General features: G+C 26.7%; 3 protein-coding genes across 7 annotated transcripts in view; 2 read left to right on the forward strand and 1 right to left on the reverse strand.

Moving 5' to 3' along the window:
• The window catches only part of LOC139426010 (pleckstrin homology domain-containing family J member 1-like), a gene marked incomplete in the record, with an annotated part of 23,396 nt that extends 12,361 nt beyond the window's left edge, over positions 1-11,035 (forward strand). Inside the window, 2 exon segments of the mRNA XM_071183307.1 lie at positions 3,244-3,271; positions 8,670-11,035. Of these exon segments, the coding sequence (XP_071039408.1) occupies positions 3,244-3,263 (20 nt within the window).
• A 7,579-nt stretch (positions 11,036-18,614) lies between these two features.
• On the reverse strand, positions 18,615-21,156 carry LOC107448562 (ATP-dependent zinc metalloprotease YME1L). The gene has a single exon (XM_016063813.3). The coding sequence runs from the start codon at positions 20,897-20,899 to the stop codon at positions 18,728-18,730; it is 2,172 nt and encodes a 723-aa protein (XP_015919299.2). The 5' UTR covers positions 20,900-21,156; the 3' UTR covers positions 18,615-18,727.
• A 176-nt stretch (positions 21,157-21,332) lies between these two features.
• The window catches only part of LOC107448524 (cilia- and flagella-associated protein 251), a 37,032-nt gene continuing 36,572 nt past the window's right edge, over positions 21,333-21,792 (forward strand). For 2 of the 5 annotated variants that reach the window (XR_006227482.2, XR_011637257.1), the window contains exon 1: positions 21,333-21,541. The gene's annotated coding sequence lies outside the window, so the exon portion shown is untranslated. The remainder of the gene's footprint in view (positions 21,542-21,792) is intronic. The other 3 variants (XM_043056905.2, XM_043057030.2, XM_071183305.1) reach the window with 3 other exon arrangements.

Below are 21,792 nucleotides of genomic sequence, written 5' to 3' on the forward strand. Positions count from 1 at the left end.
TCTTTCGCACTCTTCATGGAGAAGCTAAAGCTGTCCCTCTTGAAGTATGTGAACAGTGGTTAAATGAAACGTTACCAAATTTACTTCAAGGATACAGTTAAAATGATGTTTTCAATATTGATGAAATGGGTTTATTTTTCTTCCAAATAAGACTATGTTTAAGGATGAAAACTGCTCGGGGGGTAAAATGAGCAAGGATTGTTTGACTGTCCTAGTTGGAGGAAAATACCGAAATCCCCGATGTTTCAAGAATGTAAAAACGTATTCTTTGGATTAGAAGTCTAACAAAAAGTTTTGGATGACATTAGTTTTATTTGAAGACTATGTAAATTGGATCGGAAATTCTTCGCTAAAAAAAGAAAAGTGATACTTTTTATGGATAAATGTGCAACGCATAGTTATCTACCTAAATTATAAGCAGTAAACTTGTCCCGCCAAACACAACTGCAAAGTTGCAGCCGATGGACCAGGGTATCATAAAGTACTTCAAACAGTCTTATCGTAAAAGGCTTGTCAGAAAAATGATCTTAAATATTGTAAGCATTTAGAAGATTTGTAATTAATAAGCATTAATTAAATAATCCGACAATATTTTAAAAGTCCAATACCGAAACTAACGGTAAGTCGAACTTCCAATATGTCGTTTTTCGTCAGTCCTATCACATTCGAGTTATCGCGAATTCACTGTATAACCTAGATAAAAATAAGTATAAAATTTTTTTTTATTGCATTATGCTGCAAATTTCTTTAGTAACATTGTCCACAAAACTATAGTTGTACATAAAAAATATTTAATTTAAATAAATAAACCATAATTATGAAGGAAAAAAAAATTGCAATATTAGTAAAACAAATACTGATCACAATTTCTCTCTTAGTAAAGGTAAAGGTAAGAAAATATTATAATTGTTTTTTCCCCCATAGTTCAAAAAAAAAAAACTATAAGAATAAATGATAAAAGAGCTGTCATTGCTCTTCATTTAATCAAATCTACTCAAAGTTCTCTTTTTTTATAAAGAAAAAAAAAGTCCTTTTGTTCTTTTTAATCGTAAATATTTTCAATGATAGAACTTATTTGACAACAGGCCTGTCAAAAAAAAGTGAAAGCAAAAAGTTAAAGGAATAAATTCATTATATTTTGAAAAATAGTGCTTGATAACTTTTGTAACTTTTTAGGATTTTTTCTTGTAAGCTTAAATAAATAAAATAATACGGTAAGTAATTTTGAATAGATTACTGGATACTGTGCATTTATCTGTATTTAGATTTTCTAAATTTATACTTTAATTTTATTAATCTGTTAAATACTGATTAGGTAAAAGAGGAAAAAAATTAGTTTAACATAAATTATATGTAACTTAGATATTGATCAACAATTTTAAATCCTATAAATATATAGTGCTAAGCTACTTTTTTAGAAATGCTGATTGCTAAATTTTATGGGTATATTTTTGTCCGAAAAAATACTATGGGCTTTCCTCCAAATTATTATTTTTCTTGTGAAAATTAAATGAAAAATATTAAAATCATATTTAGAATTTCTTTCCTCCTACTTGCATTCCTTTGTTTTTAATTTGGCAATTAACATAGAAGTTTAAAATCATTAGCTTTTATTAAAGAAAAGAAATAATATTGATTTTTCTCATGAAATTTTTAATTTTTTGTTGTTGATTTTTTTAGAAAAAGTCTCTTTTTTTTAAAAAAAAAAATTTAAAATTTCAGCTATTCTAATTCATTATAATACCTGAGTTTTATTATAATATCATAAATGCCTTACTAATTATGTATATTTTGAATTATTTAATGACTATAATGTAATGTATGGTGAAACTGCAATAAACATTTTGCTCCTTTCAACTTTAAAACCATTTCTTCAAATAAACCTTTGACCAATTGCTGGAATTCTCCAATCATCTAAGACCATAATTTTTAAACAATTAGAAGAAGAAAAAAAATAATACTGCATTTTAGGTGTCTGTCTCAACTGAGACATATTAAGAACATAGTATTTAATCTGCTGTTAATTATTAATGCTGTTTTATTATGACATTCTCCTGTTGTATTTATTAATAATTTATTAAAAAAATGCACACATCTGCAAGAAGAAGACAAAGCTGAAGAGTGTGCAGTGTGACTGAAATGTGTTATTAATAGTTTTAATTTTAAAGAAGCAATCAGATTGGTTGCCAGAGGTAGCTAGTACAAAGATGTTTTTCAACAAAAATGCTTTTAGTGTATTAAATTTAAATTACATATTGAATTTAATTACATATTAAATTTAAATTTTGATAAAATTCGAAACCATACTAATTTTCTTAATGGAGCTTTATGAAAAAAGTTCAACCCAATTAACTGATAATCTTTTAATAGCATAGCTTCCTTTGACATTGTTTATCATTGCATGCCTTAAGTTTTAATATCAAAGTTGAAACGATAATATATTTTAAATACGATTTAGTTTTGTCATCAATTTAAAATAAAAATATTAAAATAAGTGTTAATATTTTAACACCTTAAAAAAATTTCTTTGTTAGAAAAATGTGTAGCATAAATTCATGAAATATAAGTGTGGTGGCTTTCGAAGATAAGAAATAAGTTAAAACCTGTTGAATGTTATTAGAAGAATCAGGTTTGTTATAGTCAGCTTAAATGATTAAATATTTGGTACCATGCAATCAATTGGTTCACATCCCACATTTTTTTTAAAAAAAAAAATTCAACTTTTAAGTGGAATATTTAAAAAAAAATTTGAACCCACTGTAAAATTATTACCAGACATAAAAGGATTTTATTGATCTTACTAATTAAACAAAATGACTATATCCCTTTCTTTTTTTTTACCGGTAGGGATTAAAATGTTATAGTGATTTTGAACATTTTGAATCAAAGAATATAAATTATTTTTTATTGTATTTGTTTCTCTTGGAAAATTGCCTATCAATGTAATGAATGCGGAGAAATATATTCGTCCTCACTTCTTAAAAAATAAACTAATTGAATGCACATGCTTAATTTGCACTTATTATTTTAAATGAAGATTCTGTGTGTTTATACCTGTGCTGCTTTTTTTTAATCATGTATGAAATTTTTTTATATTAAATGGAATATGACATATGTTTTGATTAATTCTTTGACATTTTGCTGTATTGTTACCAATGTTGTATAGTACTATTATGATTTATTATATAATATTGATTGATTTTGATTAATTCTTTGAAGTTAATATTTATTATTTTCTTTCAGATTTAATCACTTTCACTTGATGTCTGAGGTAAGTGATATTTATTCATTTTATGAAATTAAATATTCTCCTAATTTTGATATATATTTATACAGTAGAGCAGTGATTCCCAACCTTTTTTTTTATCGCAGCACACTTTTAATGATTTCGAAATTTGACAGCGCACAAAGAAAAAATAAGTTTCCTATAATATACTGTGCAAACTTATACTTAGCTTACTTTCCTGTAATATACTGTGCAAAATAGTTTATGATAATAATTTTGAATGTAAAATAAAATAATATGTACTGCAAAAACAACAGTTTGTCTGTTCAGGGATTAATTACAAGTTAATAATAAGATTACTTTTAATGAGAAATTTGAGCTTAATGTTTTTTGATAATTTAATTTATATTTGGTCGTATAAATGACCATGCTAATCTCATATTGCCTTCTACATTTAGCAGTCTCGAAGTTTTATTAAAATTTTTTTCACCAACAAAAATGTTTTCAAATTGCCTTCCTGAGCTTGGTTCCATACACTCAATTACATACATTCCTTAAAGTTATTTGATTTTGGAATCTCACCAGTTTATCTGTGAGTTTAATATAATTTCTTTTGGCTCTTGCATACTTTAATTTATGTTATGAAAGATAACGAAAAGTAAAGTATATAATACTGATAGGTAAGCTAGTTTAGTCCACCATATTTTGTCTTCCAACAAATGAACAAAATTATAATTTTTATTTTGTTCAAAAGATATTTTAATTTCTTCTTTTAATTCCTGCACATGCGATAAAACTTCTCCTTTGAAGTAGCACCTTATTTCTATATACAGTAACAAGGATTCACAGTTAGCTTCCATAGCTTGGCATAAATTACTAAATAAGTGACTTTTTAATGGTTTTGATTTTATATAATTAACCATTTTAACACATTGTTCCAGAACTATTTTAAATTCTGATGCTAAATATTTAAATCAAGTGCTTCGCGATGCAGAAAACAATGGGTAACTAATATATCCGCATTCAGTTCTTTAACAATCCTAGAAATCCTTTTAGATATATATACACCATCTGTGCCAATGCCAGTACATGAATTCCACGAAACTTTAATTTTTCTAAATATGAACTAATAACATCAAAAGTATATTTGCCAGTTGTAAAATTAGGTAACTCATGACTACATAAAAAATGATTTATTATATCATATTCCTGAATAAACTGAACGAATGCAATTAATTGAGCTTTTCCCTTATTCTCTGTTGTTTCATCAAATTGTAGAGCAAAATTTGAATTTGTAAGAGTATTTTCAATATTTTGTTCAATATTTTATGACATATCTTTGAATCTGTTATGGATTATGTCATTCGAAAGTGGTATTTCGCAAATATCAATATCTGCTGTTCCACTAATCATTATTTTTACAATTTTGCTAAAAGCTGGTTATATAATCTCTTCAGCCAAATTGTAAGGTTTTAATTTATCTGCAATTAATTCAGCTATTTCATAAGAAGCTATTTGAGCTTTTTCAGACACACTGATTTGTTTTTCAAGAACCTTTACTTTCGTGGATTTTGAAGATAAAGACTTTTGAAAGTAGCTTTTATCTTTTGTTGAAAGCAAAGGATGGTTAGTCAGCTAGTGACGTTGGAGTTTGCTCAAAATCACAGCACTATTTGATAATTTTTCAACCACATACCAAACACTCTGGAACAACCATGCCGTTTTCCATTGTAGATGTAAATCAAAATTCAAAAAATCGTCATTGTATTTCTGATGTACAACGTATTTCTTGGAGCAAGAAATATCTTTACTTGTACCGAGGCATGAGCTCAATAGCCGGATCACTAATGTTATCATTATTTTCATCGTTAAACTTACTTTTTAACCATTTCAGCCATTTTCAGAAGGTTCTGTGAAAATCAAAATAATATTGTCAAATATTGTTAAAACATTATTTAAAAAAAGCAGAATCAAATATTAACTTTGAATATGTTTTATTCAAGTTCGAGAACACAATACTGCAAGGCAATATATATATAATTTTATAAATTGAGCAACATAGCAAGCAAATAAACAGTAAACTGAACCACATATGCAATCAATTTGAACGATAGAAAATGAGCAAGAGAATCTGCTACACTTCATTTCACCTCAAGTTGGCATTACAGAGAAAGGTAGGAAATAAAACACTATGCCATAGAAAAGTAGTTTGTCATTATTTTGGAATTAATTACAGTTTAAATGTACGTACAATTATAAATATTTTATCTGAAAACATGTATTTGAGGTTTTTTTCATGTTTTTTCATGTCCTATAAATTCTCACTAAAGTGAATGTACAAAGAAGGAGGTGGTGAATGTACATTAGCTATACCTTTGTACTGGTCAGCCAGCTCTTTAAACTTGTGCAGTTCTTATTTCGCGTTCTTTCCCTCGCATGGCTTAATAGTTCTTTTGTTTTGTTTTACTAATTAGTAACTGTTAGTTTTTTTGCTAGTTATTAATTGCTAGCTTGTTTTTTATAGTTATTAATTGTTTGCTTTTTTACATTAATTTTTATTTTTTGCTAACATGTTTTTTTTCTTATTATTAATTGTTTGCTTGTTTGTTATCCTTTGTTAATTTGTTTTTATAACTATTCATTGCATAGCTTTTTTCAATTTTTATCTTTTATTTCCTCTTGTAAGTTAATATTTAGCTTGCTTTAGTTGATTAATAATTTTAATAGTTATTAAATTTCCTACCTATTTTAACATATTAAGATTGTCAGAGACAGGACTATCGCCAACAAAGATATTCACGCCGTTAAAGCATGGAAAAATTATGCAAAGTATATATATATACACTTTTCTTTAATTTAAACTATACTCATAATAAAAAAAAGCATTATAATTTTTACTATATCATTTCTGAAATTTGGCAGATCACTAAAAATTTTTCGGCATACAAAAGTTCTGCGTCACAGTGGTTGCGAATCACTGTAGTAGAGTCTCGATAATTCAATTTGGACAGGACTGAGCCTACTTAGAACTTTCAAAAACTCTAATTATAAATCTTTAAATGAATAGAAGCAAAGCCATTTTTAAATGTCAGTATTTAATTAAAAAATATATATAAAGAATAAATAATAAAGAAAAATAATAAAGAAATATAAAGAATAAAGAAAAATATATTCTTACATTAAAGGATCAGGGTACATTTACTAAATTAAACCAAGTTGCAATATTCATTATATTACTGCATCAGATTAATTGTACTTTAAAATAATTGTCTAATGTTTTTTGTTTGAGCACGCTATTTACACATTTCAGTGTTTAACACATAATATCATTATTGAACATTCAGGTTTCTCAACTTTCCGTCATTGTAAGTTTCGTAAAATCAATTGCAGTAATTGTTCCCTATGTTGAATGTGCAAGACTACCTTTCTTTTCAATACCTCTGATTAATGGGCAACTCGAACAACCGAAACTCGAATTATTGAGACTCTATTGTGCATCATATCTATAATTATTAAAGCAATAGTCTAATTTTTTACCACTATACTGTCTATGATATTACATCTGTATATACTTTTCGGAAAAATACCATTAGAAAAAAATTTATCCCTTAGTATTGTTTTATAATCCACAGTAGACTCTTGATTAACGGGAGGTTAACCTTCCCCCCCCAAAAAAAAGAAAGAAAGAGAAGTTCTTTCTTCCTATTGTATTAGACTCATTTAACCGACCTTGAGTACAGTTACCAAGTTGAGTACAGTTACAACCAGTTTTGCTCCTGCTCTGGAATGAATGCTAGTGAGGGAGTACAAGGTGAGATATGATTCAACTATTGTCAATATATTATTGTTCTGATTAAAATTTTGTCACATACTTTACTTTCTGTTTGCAATGTTAACATGTCGAAACTCATAAGCCTTGTTCTTATTATAAATCAAGAGCTGAAAATAATTTTAACATTAGAAAATGGATAAACAGTTAAATTAATGCATGAATATGAGATTGGCGATGAAACTGTATAAGACATTATAAAAAGAAACAAAAGCTACTTGAATTCTGCTGAACATCAGATACTCCAAAAAAAATATGTTATAGAAAAACAATGAAAACCTCTACTTAAGGTTATAGAAAAACAATGAAAACCTCTACCATGGTTTTAACCATGGTAGAGGATTTAGCCATGGTTTTAACCATAAATCAGATAAAACCATGGTTTTGCGATTTAACCAACTAGTCCCTCCAGCTCACAATTTTTAAACTTCTCCATTATTGAAATTGCAAGCTTTTTCAAAACTGAAAAAAAAAAAGTGAAGTTTGGCTGGATGGAAGTTTTGGCAAAACAGCTTGGATGATTAACGTTTTTTTTCTCCTGATTCGTTTAAAAAAAAATTTGTTCCTGTGATACAAAAACATTTGAAAGATGTTGGTCTTATTCAAAAAGTTTTCTGTTGAATGCAACTAGTCACCCATTCAAAGAAATTTTAAAATCAGAAGATGAGAAATATTATGTTCTTTGTCAAATATCTGCCTCCAAATTTGACAGATCACATCCAACCTATGGATCTGGTTGTTATTTGAAACTGTAAGACAATATACCACAGAAATTTTCTTTTTAACTTGGTAGAAGAAGGATACAATGATAGGTACACACTGAGGTATTACTTAATTACATACAAACATGGAGCAAGAAGATTAAGGCCCAACTGCAAAGACATGGATGTTGAGAAATCTTTGTTGTAAAATTCGTCGAAAACTAAATGAAAGAAACAAAATTTTCGATCAATTCATTCTTCACAAAACAGTGAGGAAAATTGTACAATTTGTGAATTTAAAATAATATTGAAATGTCTTCTTAATTCCTTTTCTTTTGAATTTTAACTAATTATGTTTTATTGTATAATAATTTTGCATTTTCTATAATTTTTTCATAATTAGCGTAAATTCGATTACCCAGGATATTTGCTTATCCGGAACCCTACTGTTGCAGTTAAGCAAGAGTCTACTGTATAAATTAATGTAAATTTCTATATATTAATTTCATTTCGTAAAGGAATACAAAAAGTTTTGATATGCCTTTCAAACTAAAATAAAAATTACAAAAAAATTATAATGTTCATAAAGTTTTCAACCAAAGCACTTTTATAGCGTTTTAAATTTTGTTATCTTTAAAAAAATATTAAATTTTATTTGATTTATCTCTGAAAATGTTAATAATTTTTTTACTGAACTTAAAATACACTTTTAAATAAATCTTTGAACTATATTTGTTTTGAATGTGTTTTAGTTAAAACAAATTATCTTAAAAACTCTGCATATTGGAATTTTAACATCATAATTTGTGTATTGTAGATTTTTGAAATTTACTATGATAAGAAGTAGTATATAATATTAATTGATATTTTATTAATAGCTAGCATTTGATGTGTTTTTTTTAATCCATTTTAGGACTCAGATTTGTGAAACTGTATGCGGGATGTTGCTATTTTATATTTGTTTTATTTTTCTGAGTCATAGTTCTATTATATATTTTTATATTTACAAAAGAAAGTGATTGATTAGACTTTCAATAATATACTATTTTGAATTGTACAAATAATTCTCAACACTGCCTTTACAAGAAACGAAATTTCATTATTCATCCTTTCATGATTTAATAAAAAATATTGATTACCTATTTAGTATCAGTCATGACAATGTTTTCTGTTTCTCATGAGATTTTACAATTTTGAATGTGCATTTGATAATTAAGTCACCCAACTAACTTCATCTTATTTAAAAGTAAGATATATAGTTTAAAGTTTTTCCTGATGCTCAGTGCAACCATACTCTTGTCTTAATTTTCATAATCTTATTATTTTATTTTGTTGAACTTGCTTTGTTGTCACAATTTCCCCATTTCTTATAGTTGTCTAAAGCAGGCTTTGCATCTGGGCAACTTAATTAAGAATGTTCTAAATTAAAATAATATGTGTTGCACTACATGTGAGATTATATTATATTGTTTGTTTATTAAATGTTAAGTTTATGAAATTTTGGTGTGATATGCTGAATAAAAAAATTGCACAGAATTAAAATTTTAACTTTATATCTTAGAATTTCAAGGTTTTAGACAAATATGTTTAGTTTAAGTGCTAATTTTTGTAGCAATAGTTTATATTGAGATTTTTTGAAAAATATAAGATGTACAAGTAAAATAGCAGTTCAGTAATTAATTAGAAAAATACTTTTATTTAGAACACATTATTGGTTTAAATGCAGTTATGAAAAATAAGTGTTGACTTCAATTTTTGTAAATTTTAAACTATTAGATATCAAGGAATTTTATATGCATTTAGTTAATGTGTGTACAGTTTAAAAACTTCTCAAACTTTTTAATAATATAATGAGGGAAGTGGGTATTTTTTATATAACGTAACTAGATTCAGTAATAAATTTTATATTACAATTAACTTTTGATGTAAATTCAACTGTGTTTTACAGCTTTGAACTATTTATTATTATTGCGGTTAAAGATACAATTATTTTTCTTAAATATTATAAAATTGTTTGTTTATATAATGGGTTGCAGGGTAGGAAAAAAAATTCAATTATGTTTTTTTATGTTGGATTGTTTAGATTTAAATCAAATTTTCGCTCCCCCCCCATACTTATCAATAGAAAATGATAAAATACTATTTAATTTGATAAACAATAATTTAGTATATGAAATCATGATTTTTATTTAGGCTAACAGGCTTAAGAATTTTAAAGATAAGTCCCAATTTCAGTTTTACGACATGGAAATTAGAAGAGATAAATCCAACACCTTGTAACATTAACGGTTCTAACGAAACTCTTAATTATTCTAAATAACATTTGATAGGGCAAGGTTTACTACATTATTTAAATATATTAATTTCATTTTAATAAGTTTTACGACATTAACTTATTTATTTTTAAGTAATTTATGAAATATCAAACTTTTCTTTTTGCACTATAAAATGTTTTAAGTATTCAAACTTAACTGTGCATTTTTACTGCTTTGTTAATTTTGTTATTTTTCTTGCATATTTTCATTAGGGTTCTTAAATATATGAAGTCTTGACTAACAATCTGATAAGATATTTTAACACATTTTGTCCACAGTTAACAGAGAATAAATTTGTCTTTTTATTTTATTTGTATTCATAAGAAATAGCTTTATGCAAAAAAACTTAGTTATTGAAACCATATGCATTAGGGAATAGGTAGGTAATTAGTTGATATTAATTTCTAGTGATTTATTTTATCTGATTTTATTACTTTTCTGTTTTACACATATTTAATAAAGAAAGGAAATAAATAGAAAAAATCATACTTTATAATATCTATTGAAAGTCCAAAGCATTGCTGTAAATGTTAACTGTCATTTCAAAATGATTTGATAGAATGCTTTTAAATATTATTGAAAAAAGAATTTAAAAAAAAACAAAAAAAAAAACGAAGGATTGTAAAGTATCTTTTTCAGCATACATTTCTAAAGCTTAAGAAGGAATAGTATACCAATGTGTATTTTTAACTTTAAATGATAATTGTTTATGTATTTAAATTAGAACTGTTGGATAACTGTTTATATAAAAGTAAATATATCAGAATATATTTATTTTTGAATGAAGTATTATTGTTTCACAAAAGAATTGATAAATGTCAAGAATAATTCTACTATCATTTGATTATTTATTTTTCTTTTGACTATTTATGAACTGATTTTACTACTATATATTTATAATGTATGATAAATTAAATAGTTTATTGTATTTTTATACTTTCCTAATAAATGAAAATGAAATATGTGAATGTGTCTTTATTTACAATTTTTAGCGAATCATAATAAAGTACAACTGATATGCTGAAATATGCATAACATATTTCCTAACATTTAAAAACCAAATTATCTTATTTAATCCTTTTCTGAGTAAATACAAATCATTAATATAATTGGTAATCTTTTAATACCGCAACCTTGAATTGAGTGCAGAATAAAATATATTTTTAGTTATTCAGGATGGTCCATTTTTTGTGCACTGTACATAAAAATGAAAATTCCTCTTTACTTTTGAGCTCCATATTTACAAAAATAAAACAATTATAGTTATTTATCAAATTTGATTTGTCAATATATTAGTTAACTTCATTTCTCTGGACAATTTAATAATGTTTATTTTCTTCAATGATTGCCAACCTTCATTATCAAATTTCATCAAGCTTGGTTTCCCTGGTACAAACAATTCTTCAACAAATGGTTACCACCAAATAATTCAGTGATATGAACTGTATAGAGTTTTTATAATTAACATTTTTGTTTAATAAAATATATGTAATTATTGTATATATATTGGCTAGTATCTTAACTACTGATTAACAGGGTCACCAGAAATAAATTGGACAGATTTTATAGTAAGATTGAAGCTCTGCGGTTGTAATGTTTTAAAGGAAATATTCCAATAACAGAAAAAGAAATTAAAATGTTCTAAGGACTTTTTTCATCATGTTCTTTAATTGATCCAATGATTTGATGCGGATTTATTGAAGCTTTGTAAAATAATAGTAAAGAAAACCCTGCAAATTATAACAATAAAAAAAATGTCGATATAGAAACTAAAACTTCAGTGTATAAAGATTTCAACGAGTTATCAAAATTTCTAAAGAAGCATCTACCAAATGAAATAAAACAATAAAAAACACGAAGAAAAAAATTAAATACAATGGTCAAAGGAATTTTTATCCTACTCCACCTTGTTTTCCTTCCATTTGATTATTCACCTCATTGACATTTCACATGATTATTTCATCTTCAAGCATATTTTTTATCCTCTGTTGATTGAATAACTTTTCTTCTTAGTTGCAATTTATGCACATCTGTGTTTCCTTAGATTATTATGTGTGGAGACTTGATCTGCATGACCCTTTTGCCGACAACTGACTTCTTAGTGTCTGTCATTTATTAAATTTACATTAATTCTGATCACATTTGATTTTATAAATCAATGTGTCAGAAAGAGAATTCAAAGTTAAACTTACTTAGAAATACACCTAAACAGTTCACTATAAATAAATGCAGTGACTAATTTATAGTAACTGTTTTAATTTTTATTTGACATTCAAACATGAGTAATATTTTTCTATTAACGGATGGGTCTTAAACTATTAGCATAATGCTTTTTTTTATTTTTTAACAGAACTTGCAATTTAAGATTCAGCATTTTTTTAAAGTTTATAAAACAGAAGAGAGATCCTTTTGTTACATAGTTAGGCTTATCTCATTGAAAATGCAAAGCATTCCAACTAGTCTTAAGTTAATTAGCATTTGAATTTCTTTTTAACTCTGCTATGGCTGCTTAATTTTCCTTCATTGTGAGGGTTAAGGAGCAAGGTTCGCCAAGTGGGCCCACTTTGAAAAAACCCGCCCGGGTTTTATTGGGTGGGCCCACCTTGAAAAAACCCACTTGGAACGATAAGTGGGTTTTTCAAAAAAAAAAGTTTTTTTTTACTAAAACTTATTGTTTCGCATTTACTTTTATATAATTTATTGTGCAGCATAAATTTGTCAAATAGAGTTGCATGATTTATATGATTAAGTTTTTAATATTAGTAAAGTAAAAGAAACTCAAATATTCATATAATTTTATAGTGCTATTGATAACTTCAAGTGGGTTTTTTCAAAAAGTAATATTTTAATGATATTAAATCAAATAAAAATTTAAATAATATAGTCTGAAAAGATCAATTTTTCAAATATAGTTACATGCTTTATATACTAATTAACAGGTAATATAATATATACAGGTAATATAATATATTAAAAAAAAATTGAAAAGAAACAATTTTTTTCTTTATTACCAAGTGATACAAATTTACAGTTTTATTTTCTGGCTTTAAAAAAAAAAAAAGCTTAAACTTTTTATAAGAGAACTTTTTAAAATTATTTATCTAAAAATGAAATCCTTTTCCTATGGTTAATTATTTGAAAACAAATGGGACAAGAAACTGATACTCTTTATAATTATACGTAGTTTTAATTTCACTTTCTATTAATCTTATTATAGAAACATGTAAGACCATTAAATATTTATTTCAGTTTTTTATTTAACTCAAGTCAGATGAAATTTTAGTTTTTACTGATTATAAATATTTACAGATTATAATTTTATAATGGGTAATATCCATATGTTTAATAAATATAGTAAATAAATGTGTGTGAAAACAAAAAGATTAATAAACTTGTTCCTTTTATATTACTGCATTTATATTTTATAATTCTTTAGTTAAAAAATTATGAAACGTAATGTACTTAAAAATAAAGAAGATTCAAATGTGTATTAGTGATAATGCGTTTTTTAAGCTTAATATAAAATACATATAACCAGGGTTCCCCAAATGGGCCCACTTTGAAAAAACCCACTTGGTGTTTTTTATCACATATTGTTTTTTTTAAATTTGGTTCAAAAAGAAGTATCTCCTAATACTATCATTGGACATATTGTTGAAGTTAACAAATATTTTAGAAATGCGCATCAAGCACATGGATGGGCAAATGAAAAAAAAAACTGCTTGATGACCAAATGATACTAGGTGGAATTCATATTGTGAGCGCGTAAGAACTTTTGCCAATAATTACCATAAATATGAAGAGATTGTTCTTGAACAATTTTATATGTCAAAAAAATTAAATAATGGTGAGCTTTACCAATAAACTATCTATTTTGAAAAACAGATATCAATTGTTTCTGAAGCTTTAAAAAAGCTTCAATCAGAAAACATTTCAATTTCAGAACCTATTGAAATATGAATTAACTTACTATCGTGTGATGAATTAGAATCCCATAAACATTTTGTAAAAAGATCAGGCTGTTCAGCCACATCATTTATTAGCATATGCATCCTGGATCCCGAAACAAGGGGACAATTTTTAATGATGAACAAGACCAATTAGCAGAAAACTGTCTTTCTAAGCATCATCCAGAATCAATGATGCTTGACACTGTTATTGAACAGTTTTCATCAAAAAATAGTGGAAAATTATGGCAAAAAAAAAGTAAATAAATAAATAAAATTTCTAGCTTCCACAAAATTTCTGACAATTCTGTTTTCTTTGCGCTCAGCACCAGCATCCTCTGTCTATCGAAAGACACTTTTCAACTTTCTGTTTGGTGCAGAGTAAACTTCGAAATAGATAAAGCTACAAAACTCATAAAAGTGTATCTAAGAGAGAAATGAATCTGTTGTATGATAATAATAATAAAGGAAAATATGGACCTTTTTTTTAAAGTTAACTCTTAACATCTGCTGACAATTTTTAACTATTTGGAGAAAGTTTATCACTATTAGAAAACAGTTAAAAATTAAAATATTACTTTTAAGATTTTTTAAATATTATTTTTAAGATTTCATTTGAATACAATTTATTTTGTTTCTTTTAATCATGTTTAAAAATAATGAAAGCAAACAAATTTTTTTTTTATTAAGTGATACATTAAACAACAATAAACAAATTTAAAGTTTTATTTTCTGATTTTAAAAAAATAAGCTCTAACTTTTTGTATATGCTTTTTTATAATTTTAAGATTAATTTGTTTTTTGAAACTATAAAGTTAAAATGTATCTAAAAATGCATATATTTATCTAAATATTTGAAAAAAGGGACAAGTAACTGATACTCTTTATAATTATACGTAATTTTAATTTCACTTTCTATTAATCATATTATAAAAACATGGAAGACCATTAAATATTTATTCCAGTTTAATTTTATTACGGGTAAAAGTCAGATGAAATTTTAGTGTTTACTTATACAACACTATTTAATAAATAAAAATATTTTCACAGTAAAATTTATGAGCACTAAATGAAAAAACCCAATTTTCCCCGGGTTTTTTCAAACCCTGTTAAAGAGTGAATGATGATCGTTGATATTAAATGGCAGACAATGACAATCCTATCTTTCATTTATGAATAACATATTTTGATTATCTCTCCCAGTTTCCCCCTAAAGTGTAATTCACACCAGTAGTTTTAATCCTTTTGTTTCATAGGTAGTAGACTGATTTATATGTGCTAAATCATTCATGACTTGGTAAAAAAAAATATTCCGGAAAGAAAAATCATACTTCTAATTTTTAAATGAACCCTTCAAAAGCTGCCACTGTTTTTTGCAAATAAAAAAAAAAAAGCAGAACTCGTGCTATGGTATAGAACTTTGGAAACATGTTTTCTAAATTAAGGTATAATACAAATTATTATTTAAAAGGAATCAGGATTTGATTCCATCGTCTAAAAATAGTAAATAAATATATGATCCGTGAGTTTATTAATAAGAGAATTTAATCAAATTTCTCTTAGCATTATTCAAGAATTTCCAAAATTCTAAAGCAACAAATTTGGTAGATAGGATAAAATACTTCTATTTTACACATTTGAGGTCGGTCTGATTATTTTACTAAAAGATGGTTTTAACATGTTTTGTTATTGCAATGATTCTGTTCATGCAGACTTGATTTAAAAAAGCAGCTAATTTATGTATTCCAGTTATTTTATTCGTGGTATCACTGTAAATGCAAACATTTATTTCTTCAAAACCAATTTTATTATTTATTTTAAATTTTTAAGCATTGATAAGATCCTAAAATATAGAATTTCAAACATATTTTGAGATGGGAGACCCTTCTTTGTGTCATTATAATATAAAGGTTCCTTTTTCCTTATAAAAATTAATTTTGTTATATATGATGAATAAATAATTAAGCTTTTAAAATTGATTCTTTGAATTAATATTTAGTGAATTTTTCACTAAAAATATATTAGATTTTTTACTTGTATTTAGTACATTAAATATTTTAAATAGTTTCAATTGCATTGAATTTTTGAAAATTATATTTTATTTGTAGCCAAGGTTGTCTGGTTTAAAACTATTGATTTTTTTAAAAAAACAAACCATGTATTTTTTTTTTAAAAACATAATATTTTTAACACTTAAATATTTTATTATTTACAGTTTTAGCCTGAATAGCACTAACTGAAAAAATATTAAATCTTCTAATAAAGATTTTCCACTTTAAAGTTCTAATGAGAATCTGAATATCTTTAAATAAACATAAATGTATAATTTTTAAATGTTTATTTAATCATAGCTTTCCTGCAAAAATATTTATAAAAATAAATTTATGTAAACAAAATGTTCTAAAAATGCTTAAAATAAAGTATTACCAAATCCATTTTCTGATTATTTTTAAAATTAGTTAAACTGTGTAATTATTAAACAAATAAAATAAAAGTTGGAGAATTAAAAAAAAAAAATCTTTTTTAAACACATTATGCTTGTTACTATCAAAATCATAAATTAAAATGAAGTGCTTGTTTAAGTTTTATATTCTACTGTTTGGTTTATGTTTAAAATTTTTTCTGTTATCAATGAAATATAGATTGTCTATGGTAAGAACTCCCCCCCCCCCACAGTCTGGGGCCATCTGCTGCTATTGAAACAAGAATAGTGCAAACACAATAGATCGAAGAAATAGATTCCCTTTCTTTCGCAGGCCAGAGCAAAAACCTGTTCTAAAAGGTGACTCCACATCCCTACTTGAGATAGTTATACCTTGTTACCATAGTCACTGTCACAGGTCCAGACAAATGGCTAAGTGAGTTCTTACTTTATATATTTGTATCATATAACGATTTTATTCATTTTTGTAATAGTTTCGAAATGCATTTTTTGTATTAAAAAAACAAATGAAACAAAAAATATGCAGAAGTAATTTACAATATTCTCAAAGCATCTCACTTTATTAAAGCAGCATTATGTTAATAGGCAAATGGTAGATCTCTTAGAGGGCTAAAGAAAAATTAGGACATTATTTGATATGCTATACATGTACCAGATAACACGGGCAAATTTTACTGCAAAAAAATATAAAATATACTATTCCAGAGTTGATTTATTTCGAAAAAAAAAAGTTTTAACAATTTTTAATAGAGACTGAGCAACTCTTAACAGTTTGAGATCAATATTTAACAAATTTTAATGGTATGAGTCATTAATAAATCAGTATCAATTAATATTCCTTCAATATTTATTTAAAATTTGCAGCCAAGTTAATTTTTTCAAATAAAATATTTTAAAATGGATTTTCAATAATTTCGAAACAAAAACCAGTGAATATATACGCCTTAGCATTCAAAGGGAATTTTTTGTATAAACTATTAATTAAAATAAAACGATATTAGATTGAAAATTCAAATCTTTCAATTATTCAAACTGACTATTTTAAGAACTGCATTAGTACAGTCGAAAACAGCTATTCTGATCACATACAAATCAGAATTATCAAGTCAAAAAGCTAAAAAAACAACTAAAGTTTTTATCAGGAAAATCAATACTTTCAGGCAGTTACAAATTCTGATGTTATTAAACTTAAAGCTCTGTCATGTTGAAATAAATTGATTAGCAGTTTATTATTAAACCATTAGTACTAAAACTTTCTTTTATTATTTTATATGTAACCCATGTCATTTTTGTACCTATTCATCATTCCATTATTTTCAGGTATTTTTAAAAAATATTATTAATATATAATACATACGATATATTGTTGTAAATATATTAAAATTTGTATTAATTCAATAGATTTAAAGAGACAAAATAAGAAATGTATATTTCATGAAACTTAATACTAATATTATAAATTGTATATTTCTAAATAATGATATTAAATAAATAATGCTGAAATATTAGACACAAGCATAGAGAGGAATTACTCTTTAACATATATTACTAAAATAAAATTTAAATTTCAAGTGAGTATAAAGCAATATAGAAGCATGTTTAAGGTATTCAGTTTCTTTTTTTTATGTTAGCAGGGCTGCTACAAGTGAATGTAAAAAGTGGTAAAAACTTAATTCATTTTTATTAATTTATCATCTCTTTAAGTATTCAATCATAACTACCACTAATGACTTACATTTCATATTATTCATATTCAGAGCAAACACATTCTTTACATTCACTTTCAATAGTAATCTGAAGAAAAAAAATATTTGATTAAAAGTTACTAATTTTAATCCCTTTCAATAAAATTTTGAATTTTAATTAGTCATCCCTTTTTGGTCGCTCGTGGCAGCTATGTTTTAGCATTTTAAGGAACTGAAGTGTATATTTTTGAATTGTTCTTAAAAACATAGATTAATAGTTAAATGGAACAGTTAAGTATTATGAAATAGTTTAGTTAATTTCAATTGAGGGCTTAAAATATTATTCAACAAAGTTATTAAATAAAACCTGGTTTTAACCAAAAAACCATGCTTTTTATTGAAAAAAACTTTTTTTTTTTAACCCTGTTTGTTACCATTGTAAATTTTAAAGGTAGAATAAAACTAAAAGCAATTAACAATGTTTTTAATGAATTTGAATAACTGATTCTATCGAGTGAAGCTTTGACAATAAAATCACAATTTTAAATTAGGTATCTACATATAAATATAGTTATTGTTCTTTATGCATCTTTTATTTTTCTAGATAGATCACCAGATTCAGTCAAAAGTTGTTTTACATCCTTTGCATCTAATGTTTCATATTTTAGCAATGCCTCGGCAATTTTCTTATGCTCTTTGTAATGAATCTTAAGGATGTTTCTGGCTCGTTCGTATGATTCGCTAAGCAATCTTTTGATTTCAGAATCTATGTTCTCAGAAGTGGTGGATGAAAGTTCACTCACAACAATAATGGATCTATTATCTTCATCAAATGTTCGTACTCCAACTTTTTCCGACATACCCCATCCTTTAACCATATTTGTGGCAATGGCAGTAGCTTGTTTTAAATCACTTGATGCTCCTGAAGTAATTTTGTCTGATCCAAATATTAGTTCTTCAGCAACTCTTCCTCCCATTAGAGTATCCAATTGGGCAAGCATTTGAGATTTGGTCACGTGATAATGCTCTTTCTCAGGTATATAAGCAGTATGTCCTAAAGATGGACCTCTTGGTATAATAGTTACTTTATGTAGAGGGTGAGAATCTTTGGTGTAATGAGCAACAAGAGCATGTCCAGCTTCATGGTATGCTGTAATTACGTTAGCCTCTTCATCTGGAATTCTCGACTTCCTCTCAGGGCCCATTAACACCTTGTCTCGGGCATTTTCCAGATAACTCATAGTTACTGAATGTTCTTGATCAATAGCAGCTCTTAATGCAGCTTGATTAACCATATTTTCTAAATCTGCACCAGTGAAGCCAGTTGTTCCTCTGGCAAGCATGTCAACATCAACATCTTGTGCCATTTTTACCTTCCCAAGATACAACTGGAGAATCTCCTTACGGCCATTTAAATCTGGAACACTAACAGTAATTTCTACATCAAATCTACCAGGCCTCAAAAGAGCTTTGTCTAAATCATCTCTTCGATTAGTGGCACCCAAAACTATAACACCTTCATTTTGTCTAAAACCATCCATTTCAGTAAGCAACTGATTAATTGTTTGATTGGCATAAGGGTGCAATAACGAATTACTACGTTTTGCACCAACAGAATCAATTTCATCAATGAATATTACACAAGGTGCTCGAGATTTAGCCCTTGCAAAGAGATCTCGAACTCTACGAGCACCTTGTCCAACTAAAATTTCATCAAATTCAGGGCCTGCAGCATGAAAAAATGGTACATCAGCTTCACCTGCAACTGCACGAGCCAAAAGCGTTTTACCAGTACCTGGTGGTCCAACAAGCAACACTCCCTTAGGTAGCTTTCCACCTAAAGCTGAAAACTTATCTGGATTTTTCAGAAACTCTACAATTTCCTGTAGCTCCTGTTTAGCTTCATTTACACCTTTAACATCATCAAAAGTAACATCAATTTCTTCCGGATAAACTTCATTTGCAGTTCCCATAAAAACTCGACGAAAAGACCCACTCATAACAGATGACAGAATATACAATATAAGAATAATACCCAATAAATCTCTAAATATATTAAATATGCTGACTTTTGAACTCGCTTTATCTTTAGTATCAGCAGCACTATAGCCTTCTGCAAATGCTATGCGAAGTCTTTGTTGTTCATCTACTGTTAAACTTTCATCTGAAAGCAGAGTTTTTAATTTTGCCTGTTGATCAACAGCAGCTTGGCTCTTTAATTCTTTGCTTTTCCAGCCGCCAAAGAAAGGGAGACGATCTTTCCAAGATAAAGAAACAGATGAGCTATTGGATGAAGTACGCAAACCGCCACATTTACTAACACTTCTAGTTTTGAACCCTCTAGCAATAGGATAGTGGAGGACATTATATTTCAGACGTAATAAGCTGACACCATTTGTTAACATGTTTTTATGACATAACTCTACTTCTGGAAATCCATACTTATTTTCAAAGAAAGTTGGATTTGATGAGTAAAATACAGGATGCAGACTAACCCCTTGATCAATTAAGTTGATCTTGTATTTTTCAATAAGATACGAGTGTATATTTATGAATGCAGGATCAACATTCATAAGAACTTCTTGAAAACTCTCAGGACATATTATCAGACATTCATCAGATTTGCTTTCATGCTTCCTCTCCTTAAACTTAACACTTATTTTATTGACATAACTCGACAAGATTGTTGCGAAATTTTTTAAAGGAGCAATTACTTGTGGCAAATAATGAATTGGAGTTCCAAACTGAAGCATGTTTAGTCTTTGAAAGGACAAACAAAATCTGTCGGGTCGGTGATGAAATATGTAATGAAAGTCGTGTTATATAATGAAATTATGCAACCCTTGAGGTAGTCATTATATAATTTTTTTAAATAACAACTATAGTGTAAATAACATTTCTGAAGGGAAATAAGATTATATAACGTTACTGGTAGACATTTAATTTAAAAAGGCCAAATTAAAACACAACACAACAAATAACATCCAACGGAGGAATAACGCTACAAATACAGTTAAAATTACATGCTTTTTTTTTTTAAACGCTGGCGAATTTTATTTTAAAACACAAATCATACTGTAATAAATTATTTTTACTTACTATCAAATGTGAACAAATTCACATTCATCAACAAACAAATTATTATTATTTAAATTTTTACGTTTTTAAAAAAAGTAAATGTTGGTTTGGCAACAAAACATACATTAAAATCAAAACTAGTCAGGGAGATTTTGAATTTATATGAAGCCCAGTTCCGAATTATTACTTTCTGAAAAACGTGCTTATATAAATCTTGATTTGTTAAGGGAACAAAATTGCATATTCTTTTATACTTTAAGATATCACTCAAAGCAGAAAATTCCATAATTCTTTTTTCATAAAATACTATTATTTAGGTACATCTCTCATCATTGCAACTCTTATTTTAAGCTTTGACTTATAAATTTAAGTATTTAAGAGAGAATAATTTATGAAGTTCTTTAATTGTATTTACATGTATAGTTATCTGTGGCAGAATTATAGCCAAGTCTTGGAAACTTCCTTGCAGTGGCCCGTGAGAAACTAAAAAAAACATCGCAGAAAGGGACCAACTCGAAAGGTGTAACTCGTAGACACCCCCGGGCAAACATCTACATTTAAAAAAAAA

Source organism: Parasteatoda tepidariorum, chromosome 7, assembly GCF_043381705.1.
Source record: "Parasteatoda tepidariorum isolate YZ-2023 chromosome 7, CAS_Ptep_4.0, whole genome shotgun sequence".
In the NCBI taxonomy this organism is placed as follows: domain Eukaryota; kingdom Metazoa; phylum Arthropoda; class Arachnida; order Araneae; family Theridiidae; genus Parasteatoda; species Parasteatoda tepidariorum.